This window comes from Cloeon dipterum, chromosome 1, assembly GCF_949628265.1.
Source record: "Cloeon dipterum chromosome 1, ieCloDipt1.1, whole genome shotgun sequence".
Classification (NCBI taxonomy): domain Eukaryota; kingdom Metazoa; phylum Arthropoda; class Insecta; order Ephemeroptera; family Baetidae; genus Cloeon; species Cloeon dipterum.
The window spans coordinates 32,259,876-32,279,011 of record NC_088786.1 but is presented as its reverse complement, the minus strand read 5'-3'; the positions used below and the strand labels follow the sequence as shown (position 1 = coordinate 32,279,011).

At 42.2% G+C, this 19,136-nt stretch overlaps 1 protein-coding gene across 3 annotated transcripts; it reads right to left on the bottom strand.

The window, feature by feature from the left end:
• Positions 1–528: 528 nt before the first annotated feature.
• m (miniature) lies at positions 529–18,324 on the bottom strand. 3 transcript variants are annotated; one of them, XM_065493652.1, is made up of 8 exons: positions 18,177–18,324; positions 16,380–16,462; positions 6,025–6,186; positions 4,959–5,382; positions 3,644–3,966; positions 3,230–3,401; positions 3,005–3,165; positions 529–2,099 (listed from the first exon to the last, which is right to left on the bottom strand). In XM_065493652.1, exons 2-8 carry the CDS (start codon positions 16,440–16,442, stop codon positions 1,866–1,868), a joined length of 1,539 nt encoding a protein of 512 aa, XP_065349724.1. In that variant the 5' UTR covers positions 16,443–16,462; positions 18,177–18,324; the 3' UTR covers positions 529–1,865. The 3 variants fall into 3 exon arrangements, with proteins under 3 accessions (XP_065349724.1, XP_065349715.1, XP_065349731.1); XM_065493643.1 differs by having other exon boundaries at positions 18,044–18,319; XM_065493659.1 differs by lacking the exon at positions 18,177–18,324 and adding an exon at positions 16,535–16,649.
• Between the last annotated feature and the right edge of the window lie 812 nt (positions 18,325–19,136).

The window sequence follows — 19,136 nt, the reverse complement described above, 5'->3', positions numbered from 1 at the left end:
GATAAATTAATCATCCGGGCGACAATTAGTGAATGGCCGCGGAATTCGCAACGGCATCCGCATCATTGTTTGCTGATAAAGATAAAATAAAAACTAATGAATGGCATTCCAATCCGAGAACCTTTGATCATATTTTTCAGAAGAGTTTAATGAGATGATTGTTCAATGAAATTAATTCTCCATTTAATAAATCGAGGAAAATGATAAGAAAATTATTTTTTTGTCTCCCAGGAAGCCTTTGTGTGTCTTTTTAATAATTATTGATGCTTGTTGCTGCCAAAGCTGATGAGTGAATTAAAAAGTGTCTACCCTTTTTGTCATTGTCATTGTGAAAGTTAAAAAAATAAAAGATATTTAATTAGTTTAATTTACGGAAATCAAAATGAAAAAAATATTAATGAACAGTCGCTACACAAAAGATTATGATTGTAAGAATATTTAAATTACAATTTTTTTAAATCTAATCCGTGGATATAACGCAAAGACCTTCTTCAAACAAAATGGGTGATCATAGAAATAAAATTGTCGTTTTTTTTGTCTTGAGTAAAGTGTGATTTTTATTGAGCAAACTGATTCCGCAGAATAAGTCGAGCGGTCGCACGTGCTTTTCACAAACTTCAGCGATATAATTTCAAACATTATAAAAGCACCTGCTGATGCGACGCGGCATTTTTTTTATACAGAAATTGGAACCATTTTACACCCAACGAAAATAATCGTCGGTTTGCATGCTGTCTTTTATTTCATACAGTTTTTGAGCAAGTTAAATAAATAGTATTTTAATAAATATGTCGTCATAAATATATGTTTAAATAAATTATTTGTTAGACGCTTGTCACCGAGAACACGTGCAAAAGTGCCGATCTCGCAAGGAAACGTTTTATTTTTCGTACACAGCAAAAGGGGCCGATGCCGGGAGTCGCAAATCTTGCACGTGCTCTCTCTCTCGCAAAAACAGTTAAGAAAAAGTAATACACCGCATGAAACACTCGTTTCTTATGTATATATTCTCATTGGCAAAGAGACACTCACACACGCGGAAAGCTGAAAAGTGAGAAGAAGGACATGAATTCACCAACAGAACGCAGAGAGCATCCGCGTGTCATGAAACAAAACGATAAATTACTGCGATTATGTGTGCGTGCGCGTGAGTGGAAAAAAATACAGCTGACCAGTCGGCGGCGCGACTGTGTTTTTTGGCATTAATGCGGGGATAGTACAACGCTACGTAAATTGCTTGGATTCGCATAGAACACTTAGTTGTCTGTAAAAATAAGAGGTGGGCTAAGAGGAGGCGATCGTTCTCTCGCGGCACGGGCCGAAAGTGACAAAGCGAGCTTTCCCGGGCCTGCACGCACAGCTAGAGAAGAGGATAGGGAGAAAGGTCAAACACTGCCACCCGACGAAACTTTTGGCATTCGACGAATTTTGATTGCGTTCAAAAGTAAGCCGAAAACCAGCTTTGAGCATTTTTAAAGTACATTTTTCGCTTCTGATCCAATTTACCCTGTTCATCTATGTACACTTCAGCACTACCGTGTGTTTTATTTTCTTTCGTCAAGCTCTCCCTTGCAAGCCTCTGTCACATGATGTGTAAAATAAATAATATATTTTGTATTTACGTTGCGAACTGAATTATGAGTGTGTTTGCATGTGGATATGTACAAATGAAACCGCAACCAGAGTGTGAGTCCTGAGCGGACGAATGACTGGAGGAATGGCGCCTCAACTGCTTCAGATTGAGACTAGGAGAGTCCTTGCGCGCGCCCCCGACCGCATCCCTCCCTCCGCCGGGCGGAGGGGGCAACACGGAGCGCACCCTTTTGATTCAGAGTCTTTTTTTCTTTCTTTCTTTTAAAAACTCGCTACTCGTGCTGCTGCTGCTGCTGTTGCAGGCCGGCGAGCGAGAGGAAGCTGCGCAGGGTGAGCCAGGCGGAGACGCGCTGCGTCTCGCGCTGCTTCTGGTACCGGTGGAACAGCGTGCCGGCGAACAACGAGGCCGCCACCGCCATCGCGCCCAGCACCACGAACAGCGCCCCGAAACTCTGCACGGGCAGGCAGATGCCGTACACGATCTCCTCGTCGGTCTGCCTCTGACCCTGTCGCAACAAAAACAAATAAAAAACGGGTGAGAAAATTTCCAGGTAAATTGAAAAAGATATTTATTTTTCTGATTCTTCAATTTGTTGATTTGAAACATCCATTTTGTTCGGAGCCGTTAATAGATGACACTTCAGTTCATTTAAACATCATCTGGGCACTTGAAATGCGATATTCTTGGCGTGAAAAGATTTAATTTGATGGGCCAATATTGGTAGATACGAATAAAAAACAATAAACACATAACTGTAGTTTCTACTGGTTTCTATCGTGGTTGACTGAACCAAATAGGTTTTTAAATTATCATATAAAATCTATTTAGGCCAACAATGTATCTGAAATTACAGTGGAGGTACCTGAAAAATTGTAAATGAACGGTGGCGCCATCTGATAACGACTTCTAATACTATCAAGGAAACTCTTGGGGTTTTGGGTATTTAGACGTTCGATTTTTAAGCGAAACCATCGATTTCGTGAAGACTTTCCACGTGTGAACTACGTAGAATGATAGAACTTTTTATAGCATGATTTCAGCGACTTTTAGAGATTTTAAAAAAGGCCCAAACCTTCAAAATTGATTTGAAATATATTTATTGCTTAATTTAGCTTTTCCAGAAAGTAAAAAATAATCCATCGATCGATTTGTCTTGTCAAGTAGAGTTTACCTAAGAAAAACCATTACGATTGAATGAAAAATGGCTTCGTAATTTGATTTCAAAAATTTCGCCAAAAACTAAAACGTCAAATCTTAAGAGCTTCCTCATCGGCGAATTGCCTTGGATTTCGTAAATCATGCCGGATAAAAAATAAAATATGTATTTCCAATCTCCGAATTTTTTGCTACATAGGCAACCTGTTGTGCACAACGGTCGCGAGGGTTGCATGAATTATTTTGAGTCCTCACCTGATAGACCTCGACGTTTTCTTGCCTGCTGTTGTCCACGGAGAAGGCAAGGTCAGTCTCGCTGATGACCTCGTACAGGCCGGACACTCCGACGTCCTCCGCCGAAGACTTGGCCACGAACCTCCTCACTCTTCTCGGTGTCGGTCCCACGGGCACCGTGTCTGGGGAAGATTTAAAATATTTTTATTAAAAGGACTGTTTTTTAGGGAAACGCATTTTTTGTACCATTTTCTGGGTCAATGTCGAGGTAGCGCGGTCCGTAAGGGAACTGAGGATTGTGTCCACGCAGCTTCGACTTGGGCGGCGGATACACAGATTTTTGCGGCACCTCTTCACGCAAGTCCTCACTGGCCGCGTTGTGCACGCTCAGGTCTTCACGACGCTCAATGGGAGGTCCCTGAAATTAAAAGTGGTTTTTACAATCATTTTAAGCCCTGTTGAAGTCGAGATGCAATTTTAATCGGCTTATCAGTGATTTTTATTTTTATTTTTCACCCACCAGCGCAGTAATAGCTTTAAAAAATACTTTTTTGTTGAAATAGTAACCAAATAAATATTTCAAAGATTTCTGCAATAAATCGACAAAAGAAAATATATTAAAAAGGCTTATAATTTGACACTACGGAGACAAGAACTCACGTGGTAGGCGAGGGGCAGGCCGGAGGGAGGCCCTCCGTGGCCGAGTTGGGCGTTGGCCGCCGGCTCGAAGCAGTGTTCCTGGCAGCCCTTGCGGCAGATCTCCACCTTGCAGTCGATGTGCACGCTGAGGGCGTCGGGGAACTTGAACGCGTGGAAGAAGGCGTAGGTGATGACGGAGGCGCGCTCGTCGGCCGTGCGCGCCTTCAGGAAGCGGCTGACCATCTTGGGCCGCAGGACGCAGCCGCGCTCGTCCGAGAGCTGGATCACGTGGCCACCGCTGCCGTCGCTTGCCGAGCACGACTTGACCCTCATGTCGAACTCGCCTGCAACCGGCATGACGCGAAAAATTATTACAAATCTCACGAGCAGTTGTGGAAATCTCTTTTTGACAGGCTTTAAATTTCAAATCTGAATTTCCTCTGTGGTCAATGGAACCGGAATGAATTCGAACAATGGGGTTTTGACGCAGGCCATCTGGCTGCATTCACGACTGAGAGGATCATAATGGCCGTGCAATATTTATGGCTCAGATTGCGTCGCTGATAGCAAAGGCAGCAACAAAGGATCTCGTCTCTCTCTCTCTCTCTTTCTTTCTCGCGCGCGCGGCCAGAGCTTATTCCTTTCCAAATTGAAAAGAAGTGCATTTAAATTACAGCAGCACGTGAGATGAGAGCGTGTATCAACGCGCGCTCATCTTGTTAGGATATGGTCCACAATAACACGTGTTCCGGCCACTCGTAATTGGAAAATTGATTAGCGGGCGTGAGTGTGTGATTAAACGTTTCGCTCTGAGATTGGGAGTTGGAGATTAGTATTTGTGCGTCGAATGGCCAGATCATAACAATTGATATTGACCCATTTTTATTTACTTGAGGAAGGCGAAAAATCGAATGAACTAAAAAAAATTGGATATCTTGATCTGAGGCTGAATCCAAATAAAAATGCTCCAGTCATTTCACATTGTGAGTATCTTATTGGGTCGTGGAATTAAATGGTCGTTTAAACTAAATAAAGCATCAACCCCTAGACATAGTCTGAATTTGGATAAATATTTATATTTTTAAAACAAAAGGGAGAGAAAATTATTGATGAATTCAGATATTTTATAAGGGAAAAATTTAAAAAAATGCAAATAGATTAATATCTCTCTCTACTAATCCTTTTAAAATGTCTTAAATAAATTGGAAAATATAAAATTCCTTTAGTTCTAACATTTAACAAACCGGTCAGGAATTAATTTCGTAAATTCTTTCACAAAAAGACATAGAAAATTTAAGCCTTAAGCCTCAAATACCATTTAGATTTTTTTTCTCACCCCTGTGGTCATTGATGGCGATGACAAGGGTGAGCGTAGAACCGAGGGGCACGATGCCGCTGACAGGGGGCGCCCAAGGGCCCTTCCCGTGCTGGATCTCCATCCAGCAGTCGACGTTGTCGCCCCTGAAGTCGAGCTGGATGACGTCGAGGTCGGCAATCACCATGGGCGGCTTGGAGGCCGTCTTCTCGTAGTCGTTGAACCACTCGCAGCGCAGCCGCTTCGCCTCGTCCCACACCTCGAGCAGGTCGCGGTCGTACTGGATCACCACCGTGTTCTCGTAGAACTGGCCGTGCAGGTCCGGCTTGGTGCCGCACCGCCGGTACGCGATCCGGAACGTGAAGTGCGTCCGCGAGTGGTCCGCGCTGCCCGAGCCGCCCCCGCGAGGCGCCACGTACACGCACCGCGGGTCGCCGTACTGACCCTAAAAATTGAAATAGAGAAATGCGTTTTAATTGTAAATAATTATTAAAGTAAATTTTGCAAGAAAAATATGGTCAACATTAAAAATTTTAATTATGTTTACTTATAATTGTGACAGATTATATAAAAGATCATTAATTAAAAATTCAATCCAATCTCTTAAATTATTCCCACTTGTTTATTCTTGATGAAAGGTCATTTTCTAGTAAAAAAAGTCCAATTCCAATCAGGCAATCACTATATTTTATTTAATAGCGTGACGATTTCTGAATAAATTTAAAAAAAAATAGCAAATCATCTGATAATGTTGTTACTCCTTTTTTAAAAATTACAAAATTGGAAATCGGCCCAATGTTTCCTGAGGGAAAAATAAAACATAGTTTATTTATTTTTTTCCGTGTTGATAAATTTGATTAAAAGACAGACTCAGCCACACGCACACCAAGTTTTGAATTAAATTTATTGCTTCTGAAGAGACCAATATGAAACCGGAATCTCACGCAGGAGCGTGTGCTAAGAAGGCAAAGGTCAGAGTTTAATGGGCAGATAAATGGACATGATGAACTAACAGGACATTTTTTGGAGTTTGAGTGATTTGTCTCATTCCACAGCCGCATTCCAATGGACATGATTTATTGCGTACCTTGGAGAAGACGAGTCCGTCAAAGGGTCCGGTGAACTTGAGGTGGACGTCCATGTGCTCCTTGCCGCACATCACCTCCAGGCTCTGGATGGCCACCATGCCGGTCGGTCGCTCCAGAGGCCAAAGGTCGCCGTTGCCCGCATTCGGCGCCAGCTGGGCCACCTGCTCGCAGGACAAAAAAAAACAATTTATTACACACGCAACAGAGACAGCAGCATTATCTTTTTTTTTATTTGCGAAAGATGACTCTCAAATTTCACAAAAATTTATTGCTTCCGAGAATTAGAATTGCCGAGCTTATTAGGCCCATTATGCAAATGACTAGGGGAAAAAGAACAAACACGCTGTTAAGAACCGGTATTTTTTCAACTTCCTTGCGCTTTGTGTCGCGTTTTTCCCTCTCCAATAACACATAGCAAAATTCCGAGTGTTTCCTCGAAAATTTGAATGGCTTCCCATGCCGACAATGTGGATGAATTATTATCTCGTGATTACGTGAGTCTGTTGTTAGTGTGTGTGTGTGTGTGTGTGACACACATCATGTTGTGGATTTCGTCTCCTGTTATATACGAGAGAGGACGCACAGAGGCGTCTGCGGAATGCCGACGATGTGGGTTAACGCTCTCGCGTACCCGAGAATGCATTTTTCTAAAGAATAAACAAACCGCCGCGTAGAAGAATGAATCCTTTGATGAATTGCGTGAGACACAGTCTAATGAAGGCACACACACACACATCGTGCAGAATTGAAAATTATCCTGTCCCTTGAGCGGTAAAAGAGCCGAATCGACCGCAGAGACTTGAAGTCTGTGTCCCAAATGCGATTTCGGCCTCGATTGACAGCTTTTGGATTTTTTTTTATTATAACGGCTGGAAAAAGATTAAGATAAAAATTCTTTGGAGTGTAATTTGATTCCAACTCGAATTTTTGTAATTATAGACAGCACCGTAATGGGCTATTAAATTAGCTGTCAATCTGTGCAACTATTTGCTCTAGCCGGCGATTGAACCAAGTCGAGGGCAATCAGCAGTCATGCAAACTATTTGGCTAGTAAATTGAAGATAAACCAGTTTTCATCTGAGTGGTATGCGGAGAATAAGCATGAAAAAGGTCGATTGGCAGCACGTGTGTCTTCGTGTGTTTGATCCAAGGAGAGAGAGCGAGAGATGAACGGCCCAGTTGCCAAAAATTGCTTTTCAGAGCGTTCCTCTCGCGCGTGCATGTATTAACTAGCCGCGCCATCAAAACATACACATCTAGTTTATTAACTTTTCACCGAATCCCACACGAATCGGACCAGGTTTAAGATCGGAAAAGCCTTACTTGATTCTGCTAAAAGAGAAATGATTTTAAATTTAAGAGGGGGACTGTTACAGGGCAACATTTGAAATTAATTTGAATTTTTGAGCAGTAGCTTGAAGGAAATTAATAACGAATTGCCTTTCTGCACTGCAAAAGGGCGAGGACCGACAAAGCTTGGCCTTGGTTCGACGAAAAATCGATTTGGAACCAAATAATATTTAATTTTCCAAATTGAACGGTTTGTCAATGACCCTTTGGCTTGATATTGATTCATTTCGTCGAGATCTATCCAAAAGTGTGCGAATTATGAAGTAAATTCCCCTTCTGACGAAATAAATGGTTTTCGATAAGGAGACAATTGAATTAAAAATTCTCCGAAATTTTAGGGGCAACCTATATTTTTTTAGCTCTCTCCTAATTTTTAGAGCATACTTAAGGCAAAGGTAAGAATCAATTTCAGAATTTTGCTGTACACATAAACTTAAAAGGTACACAAGCAACGTCCTTCAATAAGATAAGCTCGTTTAATACCTATGTGTGAGTTATATCATTCCGAGGCAGCGATCTTGTAATAATGGGAGAGACAGAAATTGCTCTTTTTGTCCGAACGCAGCCGAGAATCACGATTTACAATCTGATTGCAGCAAAGACTGTAATTTCAGGCGTGATCGAGATGTGTGTTTGTCTCAAGTGGTGCAGCCGCGGCAACATCTCCATCAGCGCGCAGCGAGCGAACGAGCCGCATTTGGAGAGTGAGAAATTAGGCTAGTGTTTCCGAGAAGTGGCGTGATTGAGAGCTGAGATGCATCCTCTGCGCACTGCTCGCATCGGAATTAATAACGTGTTTACAGTTAAAAATGAGTGAATTTGTGTGCTGCCGCGCTGAATGGAATGCGTGCGTGGCGAGCACGCGATTGATTTTATTAGCCGACAAGTGGAGATGGATTTCTCGGTTCTTACAACAGGAAGAGAAAAACCACTGACCGCCGCAGTCGCAGTCCGAGTGGTGCGTCCACTCCACTTGTGTGTGTGTGATAGAGAGTACACACACACACACATATGAGAGAGCGCCTCCACTTGCTTGTTAATTCTCTTCCAACAAGAAAACGGTGCGGCGGAGTCAACAGCAGGTGGAACCGTTAGCACGACGTGTTCGATTCTCTCTCGCTCGCTCGCTCGTTCTGGCCAGCCTCTCTTTCTCTCAAATAAACGCACCGCTACGCACTAACAACTGCACAATGTATGACTAATGTGTCTGCCAAGTGAACAATAAAGGAGGGTTGGCCGCCTAAGCGATTATTTGTTGACTAACGCAACATATATGTATTGTTTCCTTCCTGTTCTGAAATCCAACACTGCTTTTGATATCAGAATGGTGATTTTAACGCGCAATTGCGGTTAATCAAACGTGTTTCGTTGACACTTAGAGATAGCGTTGCGTGGTTGAACTGGAATTGGGCCTTCTAAAAATAATCTGGATTCTGACTCCTTGTTCTAAAATTAACTTGACTTGACTCACTTTGCCATCTGCTATTTTTAGAGAAAATTGAAAGGTGGGAGAACCTAATTTAATAAAAAACGGTTGAAAAATCAAAGGGACGAGACGTCTAAACAAATGCCAAAAGACATCCTGAAAGAGGACCAGATACAAACCACGCATGAAGATAAATTATGCTTCCAAGTATAGAAACATCCTTGTTGTCATTACTCAAACCAGTTCTCGAGGATTGTGTTAAGGCGAAAAATTATCTAGGCAACGCGGTAATTTTTTTAGTGGATTGACTACAATGTTCGTACGCGTTAATTGGAATTGGCGATCACTATCTTATTTCTACTTAAAATGTTATATTTACTTTTGTCATACACCTCATAACCTAACAACGACGATCAACGAGATAGGAAACGAAAGAGCCCTGGAAACGTGATCTTTTTGTGGAAAATTGGTAAGGTAAAATGCGAAGAATAGAAAAAGAGAAAAATAAATTAGAATAAAATAATAAAATGCCGATGCAACATTTTCTATTAATTTTTTGTCACCTATGTTAATGGATTCAATCAAATGCATCGTTCAAACAAAAACCTAGAATTTAGGGCTACTCTATATATCATTCTAATTAAAATAAAAATCAACTGAAATGATTTTGGGATTATTATTGTGTATCACACTCAAGGAGGAAATTTAATTAATTTATTCAAATTTTTAAGTGTTGAGGTCTGAAGGGCGAAAACAGCCGCTGATATTTAAGAACTTGATATCTAATTTTTTCCTTTCAAAAATTCACTGCGATACTTAATTCATCCACGCATAGCTTCGCCATTAGTTAGCCTTAAATTTCAGAAAATGGCCGGTGGGAAATAATTTTAATGTGCATCGGGTCCCCGATTTTTTCTTTCTACTTGGGCCAACATCCATTTTTTATTTATATTTACAAGGTATTGATCTAAAATATATTTTCTAGCCTAAAAACAAAGCACCAAAGGTTCTGATTAAACTAAACTCACTGGAATCTTTTTTGTCGAGTTTTTTCGGGATAATAACAAGAAGAAGCCGAGTGTCGCACGGTCAATTGGGTGCTCGTGCGCGCGGATGACACGGCCAATTGACGCGATGACGCTAACGACCAAACCGACTGCAACAACTACTACTGCCGGTGCGAGAAAAACCAAAAGACGACAGCGTGAAATCGTGATTTCGCGCCGGCCGCGGCGACACCGCGGAGCAAAAACAAAAAGACCAAAGTCCTCTCGCTCGCACAAAACAAAGCAAAAACGCACTTTTCAATCTGCGCGTGAACACGTCTACCTGCGATCGGCCGGAACCTTTGAAGCTGCCCAATGGCCCAGAAACCGCGCGCATTGTTTCCTTTTCCGATCAACGTTTCAATCCTCCATTTTCACGTTTGTGTGAAACTGACGCATTACTTTTTTCTAATTTTCTTGTCAGCGTCTCCACACATTGTGTTGTGATGAGCTCGTTTTCCCCAAAGCGTCCAGCTGTGCAAACATCAGTCTTAATAGGAGGAACAATAATACATTACAACAACCTAAATGCGTGAATGATGGGATATTTCGAGGCAAAATTAAACACATTCCGAATTCTCCAGAGTCATTCAGAATATTGGTTTAACAGTTCACTTTCCTGTCGTACGTGTGTGTAAATAAAATAAATAAGTCCCAGGGACTTTCGTTTCCCGCGACTCATTCTCACAACTGTATTTGCGCTTGCAGCCGCGGTTCACCGACAAAAAAGCAAGCAAAGACGGCGTGTGAACGAAAGTAAAGCACCGCCGCCGCAGAGGAAATAGCAATCGTCGCGAAAAGTGTATCAGCGCTATTGAAAGAGCGCGAAAAGTAGTTTATTGCCGCTGAGGTATGCGCGTTTTGTTGTATTGGCACTCCGATTCGCGCCGAGATGTAGGCCATCGAACACAATGCCCGAGCCGATTGTTACGACAGCGCCCAAAAAACGCGAGAAGCACTTGCTTGCTCGCACAATCGCCACTTTTGCTTACACGCGTCTTCCTCCGCTCTTTTTCGCACGCAATTTGGAGCAGCGAATTTGTATATATATATCAGATACGCAAAGCTGCTGCTTCCTCAACGGAATGCTGAGAGAAAGAGAGGAAGGGAAACGCCTCATTAGCGTCAGAATTAGGAAGTTTTAATGAAGCTCTATTCATTGCCTTTAGTTCCAAAACATAATGTAATAATTTGATTATTTACACTGTCAAACACACAAAAAACCTCGCCTTACTCAGGTATTTTAATATATTTTATTTTGTGTGTATATTAAACTATACGCTTCACTATAAAAATTTTTCAATTGGAATATCATTCAGTGTTCAGTAATTTGAAATTAGCAACGTTTTTTAATTCCAGGGCGCTATAATATTTTTATACTTGTACTTTTCCTAACTGCTGTCAAGATATATAATTTATAAATTTTATAGCAAACAATTTTGCAAACTTATAATAAAAATTACACTATTTTACATTGATTTAATATAGTTCATTTAAATAAAAAAAATGTAACTACATAAATTTAAAAAAATAAAATTTAATATAGTTAAATAAATAAAGTAAATAAATGAATCCAATTTTTGTGTGATTTTTATATGCTTTTTAATTTTTATTTAACGTATATATAAATATTAACAAATTTTCATTTATTACTCTCTTCTCAAATCTAAATCATGCCGTTATTAAATGAGAAGGAAGCGTTTAACCACAAAGAAAATTGAAACGTGATGCACCCGCAGCTCTTATCAACTCGGCTTTGAGAGTAAAAACTGTGCGACCTGCTTGGCACTCTGGTCGCTCTCTTCGTGCCTGACCACTTGAACTTGAAGTCGATTGTACGCGGGCGCAGAAGAAAAGCGTGATTGTCGTGAACCATTTCTCGTGCTCCTCTATTTAATGGTCAAAAAGCAATTTGATCGGAAAGGCCATGTTTCATGCAGGCACGTTTAATTACTTTGGTAATTGCAGCCAGCGAGACGCTTCGGAAACAAAACGTCTCTCTCCTCTCTCTCTCTCTCTCTCCGTTCTGGGAAGGATCATTAACACTTTGTTTTATCGCGCGTGATCATGAAATTCAGCACCGGCGGGCATCGAAAATGTTATTGTGCGATGGGAACGAGTAAAAAAAGTTTTTATTCGACGGATCGAATGACGAAATTTGATAAGCAAACGCAGACTTTACACAGACAATAAAATGGCAGCGAGCGCCGTTAAGCCGAGCCGCGCGCGCGCGCGCGGATAGCAAAATTTATTTGCCTAGTTGTCATATAATATAATAACACTAATTCTGCTAAGAGGATAGAGGATTTGGGAGCGAAACCAACGCTTTTCGCTCCAGATTCGGCCGAATCATCATCTGTGTGAGCGGAGAGGCGTCTCTGCTGCTAGTTGAGCGATTATTAGGTCACGTAACGATTTATGTGAACGTGCACGCGGAGAGACGCGCCCTTGTTTTCGACGCGAGAGAGCACCAAAAGGAGCCAGCATACACACCGCACGCACTCGACCATCTCCACATTCCTCTCCAGCCAAATCGAGTAAAGTGTAAAGACCGCGACAAGTGCACCGATTTTTTTTTTATTTTGGCTTCGGCAAGATAATTATTTTTCTTTTATGACGTGTGAATTTCCTTCAACTTGTTGCTCAAACAAGCAAAATAGGGATGGTTGTTATTGTTATTGAATAGTTGCGGTCAAGGCGGCAGGGAAAATGGCATACAGCCGATCATCTCTCATTATTTCACGCAGACGTTATTGATGTGGGAATCGAAGCGTTGGGTGCGTGCCACGAGGACGACGCCTTTCTTATGCGATTTTCACCGCCGGCATGATAGATTATTGAGAATTGATTTGCATTTGTTTATGGTCAATACGAGCACTGTGAGAAAATGTGAGAGGAGGAAGTTGAAAAGAAATAGTTTATGTGTGCACACACGATTCTATGAGTACAGTTTTTTCAAGAGCTGTACATAAAATATTACTTGAAATACTCTCTATGAATTGAAGAAAAGCTAAAATTCAACCAGGTTAGTTTTCACGCTAATCAAGCGGTGAGCACTGAGCACTGTCTACCTTTTGAGAATCATAGTTTATTTAATCAGAAGGGAAATTTAGCTCATGGTTTGCACGCCGTTGGATAGATCGCGACGAGATGAATCTTAAAACAAGCAAGAAATCATTGACTAACCGTTTAATTTTTTCGAGGAATTAGGCAAAACCTGAAATTTAACTGTTACTCCGTCCTGATCTTTTTATTGCACATTGTGGAAATTAACATTTGCTGAATTCCACAAACAATTGACTGAATGAACCACTTCTTGCCACATTCTTTATTGTTGACCTGCAAAGCTCCTTTTTAGCCAAATACTTGTGGAAGATGAGATGAAATAAAAGTAGGAGAGAGGGGACACGGATTTCATTCTTCAATTATTTTTAGACCGAGGAGAACTATCACTCTTGACCTTGAACTTGAATTATACATACTGTTTTCCCTTCGAATGCAATTATACAAATATCACAGCACATATTTTATAAAAACGTCCTGCTTGTCCATATAAAATAAATAAAAAATTCAACCACGCGTTTGACGTCAAGTGATTAAGGCAAAGTGAAACCGTGCGACGCGAAAATACAGTCATTTTACAGCAATCACCATAAAAGGCGTGTACGCGCGTTTATGATCTCTCTTCTTTACTCAATTTGGCTCTCGCCGTTGCACAAGAGCAAAAAGTGTATATATTCGCCATTCTGCGCATCACAAACGAGGCTGATTTACATTTTTCGGGGAGGATCGGCGAACTGGATCGGCGGTGCATATTATTATAAAATTACTGACCCACATGCCAATAAAATTCAAGCTTGGAAGGATATTTTTACTGCCGTGCGTGCGTGAGCGGAGCAGATCAGAATTTGCATGATCTAGTATTTTAATTTTGTTCAAATCCAAACAGCAGGTTGCTCGCTCAAGCGAAAAGATGAACGGCACGGTCAGGCATTAGAAATTAGAGCAAAGTGAGCACAGAGACCACCAAGGAAGAATTTGCGTACTTTTATTGATTCGATACGGTCAAGTACAAATAAATTCAATCCCTTTTAATTTGGCTTATCTGCGGTGTTTAGGCAGGATGTGTAAATAGTGCTGGCCGGTGCGGACGCAGTAAATTAAAAACCAAATTCAATTTAACAGACCTGCGCCGCACCAGCCACATTACGAGGCAATTAAATTTTACGAGCAAACCCGATTCGATTATTTGATCTCTCGGCAGCGCGGGAATAAGAGAGAAATAAATCTTTCTCTCTCGAGAGATAGAAAAAGGGTAATTAGACGCGAGCTCGCGCCTCAGATGAAACGCGGAGATAAGATTGGCGAATAATCGGCGCTGGCGCGAGAGAGCAGGGGCGGGCCGCTTCCGGTTCCAGCTCGAATGGATCATAATAGTAATAACATAATAATGGTAATGGCACTTGTTGTAACAGGTTTGATCGCATCTCTCGCGGCGGCGGCAGTGGCGGCGGCGAGTGCACTTCTGCCGTTACACTTTTCCAGTCTGATTGCGAGCCGCGGCACAGAGTCATTAGCCGCGCGGCCGAGCCAATGGCAGGAATTCATTTCATTCCGTTTTGCACTCGCACACATGATGCAATTAGAGCAGCCAATCAATTTGGACGCGCTTATGCAACAATAAATTCCGATCCACATACGCCGCTGCTCGCGTTCGCTGCCCACATTTAAACAATTTTCGGCACTCCACTGACTCACTGACTCCTCTTCCTTCCCAACTGGGAACCGGAGCAATTATTATGCCTTGGCGCATTTTAATTAGCTGCCGCCGCGTGAGAAAACGATTCGTGATTGACGTGTTTTTTCTCGCGACCTTTGATTGCGGCTCCTATATATTCATTCAAGCTCCCCTCGATTCAGGACGCGTGCCGAATATTTTATGGATGAAATTCATATACATAATGGCAGTGTAAAGCGTTTCAAAACTTCAGCTAAATTATACTGACGCCTTGGAAAGAGGTTCATAAACAGTATTTAAATGCTTGAATCTTAGCTCCCAAGCAAAACTCAAGGTACAGAATTTCTTGTACCTTGCGAAAATCAAACCAATTTGTTTAATAAAAAGGACCGAGAATATAAATAAATGAATTGTATAACCAAAGCATTCTAAATAAGAAAACTATCAAATTTTAAAATGACAAGCAGAAAATTTGAACAAAATCCCAAGATGGTTTGTATCGCTTAAATTTCCTTCCATTGATGAGTAAGTGCGAAATTAAAATGGCGTGGAAGAGCAAATTTTAAGACTATGAACTACGTTTAGGGTTCCGTCGATAAACAACCTCTCAAAGCAAACGGAACACACAACGTGAAAGCAACCAATAACTATATAATAACAAATTCGTGAGAGTTGCAGGGCGTTACTATTTACCGAAAATGTTTTTTGGGCTCGTTGGAGAGGCAAGCATGCATTATTTATTTTGCTTTATACATAAATTTGGTGTGTTTTCGCGGCGTGATGAGCACGGCGTTTGTTGCTCTTTGCGGCTTTGGAGCACGTCAGCAGGAAAGAGACAGAGTGCAAGAGATAACACGCAGTAAAGCGAATTAGGAGCGGAGGCAGTAAAGTTTATTTTTACAGCCGAAGCGCTTTATTGAATTTAATTTTGTGCTTTGTTTCCGAGCGCGTTTGCTCGAACAATGGGCAGAAAAATCGGTCTCGAGGCGCGGCTCGCCTGCATCGCAGAGTGCTGGTCAAGGCGAGTGCGATTAGAGACGCAAAGGAGGCTAATCGCACTAATTCAAATCAATTGCTCCCGCCAAACGAGATGCAACTCAATTTTCAAGATAAACTCTTTCGCCTCATTCCATTAAACCGATTCCAGATCAAGGTGGACTATTCCAAATTGTCTGCCTCAGTTCCAAGAAGCTTTTATTGATATTTTTTCCTATATGTTAAGCACAAAAAGCGCTTCCAACTCGACTCACTTTGTAATTCGTTTTTAAAATGTTTATTTTTAATTCTAAAAGATTTGAGTGTTTTGATTTAACGATTACTTGATTACCAGGGTCCATTGCAAATAATGTTCTTATTGAAATAATACTTTGAATAGGAGCATTCGCTTCAATGTCTTGTGCATACACACACGCACGAAAGACGAGATTCGTTTTGCGGGTCGGTTAATTTTCGCTCTGTATAGCTGGCGTCACACTTGTCAGGTACACGGCCGGGCACAGGTACCTTCGCAGCAGCGAGCAAGCGAGCGAGCGAGGCATGCAGCCAGCGGCACACATTTGAGAACACGTGTAAAGGAGCCCTTCTTTCGTTCAGCAGTCTCGCCTGGAATTTCAATGGCCAAGCAGTTCCGCCACTCAATGAATCGTTCAGCGCCGCACAATCCGCAAAGGCCGTTAAATCGCTCCCTTTCTTAATTGCACCGCTTTTTCGGCAAATATCTCGGATTTTTGTTCTGGTGCAAACGCGTTTTTTATATATGGTTTTGCGAAGGATGAAATAAAAAATGGTACTCACCCCAGAAGAAACGACAGAGAACGCCGCCGCGGCGGCGAAGAGGTAAATTCCTACACTACGCATTTCGGATCAGCAACAATCACCTGGAAAATAGAGAAAATTGCAATTAAATACGTAAATCATCAAGCGAAAGCTTCGAATTCGACCGAACTCACAGCTAGAGCTCAGGTTTATTCAATTTTGCGAGCATTCTAAATTTGCGTAGGACCAAAAGCAGCTCTTGTTTTGCGGCTGCTGCGGCGCGGCCAGGCACCTGCTGTTGCTTTCTCAGAAGGAGACGCTCAAGAAGCAGGCAGAGAGGCCGCCGAGGAATCCCCTCCAAGCAACATTCGGAGCATTTTTGACCTCAAAAGCGGTAATCGAAAAATGAGATAATATGAACGAGACGCACGCTCGCCGCTCCGCCGTGTCCATTCGGAAAATAAAAGAGCATCATCACCGATTTCGTGTATGGCTTTTTAAGTGGACTTTCATTCACGGAAAGAGCGGAGGCAAAAATCGGCGTGAAATTCCGTTTTTCTGGTTTGCCAGTCACTGCTAGGGGAAGTAATTCGTATTTCTCCTATAAATATTCAAAAAATTATAATTGAATTAAAATTCTTGATTTTTTGACTCTTTATAAATTAATTTCAGGCAATAATAGCAATTCACAGCTGCAAAAAGAGCACCAGTACTTTTCTGAATTTGGTGGATTTGTCTGGTTTTGTAAAATAAATAAAATCTGCAAGAATAAACAAGTTTAAAAAATAGTCAAGATCTTGGTGATTTGAGTGAGTGATTTTTTAATCAAATTTTAGCTGCATAGGTCATGGCTTTTATTTATTTATTATCCCTTAAAATAAATAATGATTCAACATCATTTGATCTTAGACGGTTAAAATTGAATAATCTAATAATTGAGCGCAAGCGCGATTTAATTTAGGGCACTCGATGCCAGCAGCGGCAGATGGATCGAGGAATGCGCGCGCGAGAATGAGCGAGAAGCACGTGCATACGCAATGAGTACGTTTGTGTGAGTTATAAATAACATAATTTCCGCGTTTCAGGAAGTAGCAATAATGGTATCGAACGAGTATTCAGTGTGGACGAGCGGCATTCGCTCTCATGAGTCAGTAAGAAATAAAGAAAGAGAGAAAGAAGGAGGTCAGCAATAATTCACGCGCCGTCCGCGCGGTGACAAGAAAAAAGGATGTGAATATCTGCCGTTCGAATCACTTAATGGCTACAAATTGCCGCGCGATCGGTGCGGTTTTGCGCAGTTTTGGCTGTAATTGAATCGATGCGATAATTTTCGCGTGCCGCTGCAGTTAGGAGCGATAATTGCGAACAACACCGATTTTGGCGTGGCGAGCGAGCTGCTCATTGTTTTTAATGAGCGGGCAATTAAGTCGCGTATTCGCACGAGTAGTGGCAAGCAAGCAAGCAAGCAAGCAAGCAGCAAGTGCCCTGGATGCTATACATTCCGAATTAACAAGGGCAGGAAGCGGCCTCATAAAAATGTACGCGCTTTTGCTCACAATCGGCGTTTGCAAATAAATGACTCAATGAACTCAAGAAATCAGTCGGTTTGAATTTATCAGGGTGGTTTTTAATGTAAAAAATTAGAAAAGGGCTGGGTTTGGTGCAGAGTAAATTTGAAATATGTAAATTCGCGACGAAACTACCTTGGGGCTTTGAGTGATTTCAGCGAGAAGGTTCTTTCGGGCAAAGCGCTCGGCAGGTGGCGAAAGACAAAAGGACGCAGGCACTCGTGTCACAGGCAGCCGGTGGCACACTCAACTGGTGGTGAGCACTCACTTTGCGAAAGCAGCATGGCTGTCAGGCGGGGTGAAAAGGGACGAATCTCGCTGTGAAGCAAACGCGCGACGCACTCGCTGCTGCTAAATCCGAGCGAGGAATGAGTGAGAATGCCGGCGGCCGCCCCGAGAATGGATGGACGGACGGATGGATGCCGCTCTCCTCTTTCTCTCTCTCTTTCTTTCTTTCTCTCTTCCCATATGGCAGGTAGAAGGTACAGGTAAGGCTAAAGCAGGTGGGTCTGGCGCGCCGGCGAAGAGAGGAGAGGAGCGAGCGAGTCAAACTACCGCTAGTCGCAGCCACGCCATAACGGACACACGCAGCCAGCCTTCCATCGGCCGCGGCAGGGGCCCCTCCGGCCCCCGGGGCCCACCGCGCCCCGGGCACCACCGGCGTGCCGACGCCGAAAGCAAAAGTGAACCTCTCGGTCTCGGTGTTGCCCGCAAAAAAGGGTTCTCGCGCGTCGCCGGGGATGAAATTAACGAGGGATGAATTTTTTGTTGGTAATTTCTGCCGCAGGAGCCGAGCACAGGTCGTTTATGGCTTGGGAAAAGGTTCTCGGACGAGGGACGGGGTTGCACGCGATGCATTTTTCCGGCTTCCTTCACACCGCTTTGAATTTTGTAAAATATTGTCTTTCCTTCTTGCGCATTGTGCTGCACTAAACTTTTTCAGCGAGTTGTAGATCATAATGAGTAGAACAACATTAAGTTTTTGCAAATCTGATGTTCAGAAGCTAAGCTTTCTTTAAGAGCTAGGCTGGCATAATCATAAAACAGTGTGACAACTAAATTTTGGGTTCCAGTTGTCGCATTTATGAAAACTGCATACCGCTCGACTTGTCTTCACGTTCCATGACGTACTGAAGTAGTTTCAGGGTGATAAACACTAAATTCCGTTGCGCAGTGAGATTAAAACACCAACAATTATAAAATTTAACGTTTTTTATGGTGCAAAAAG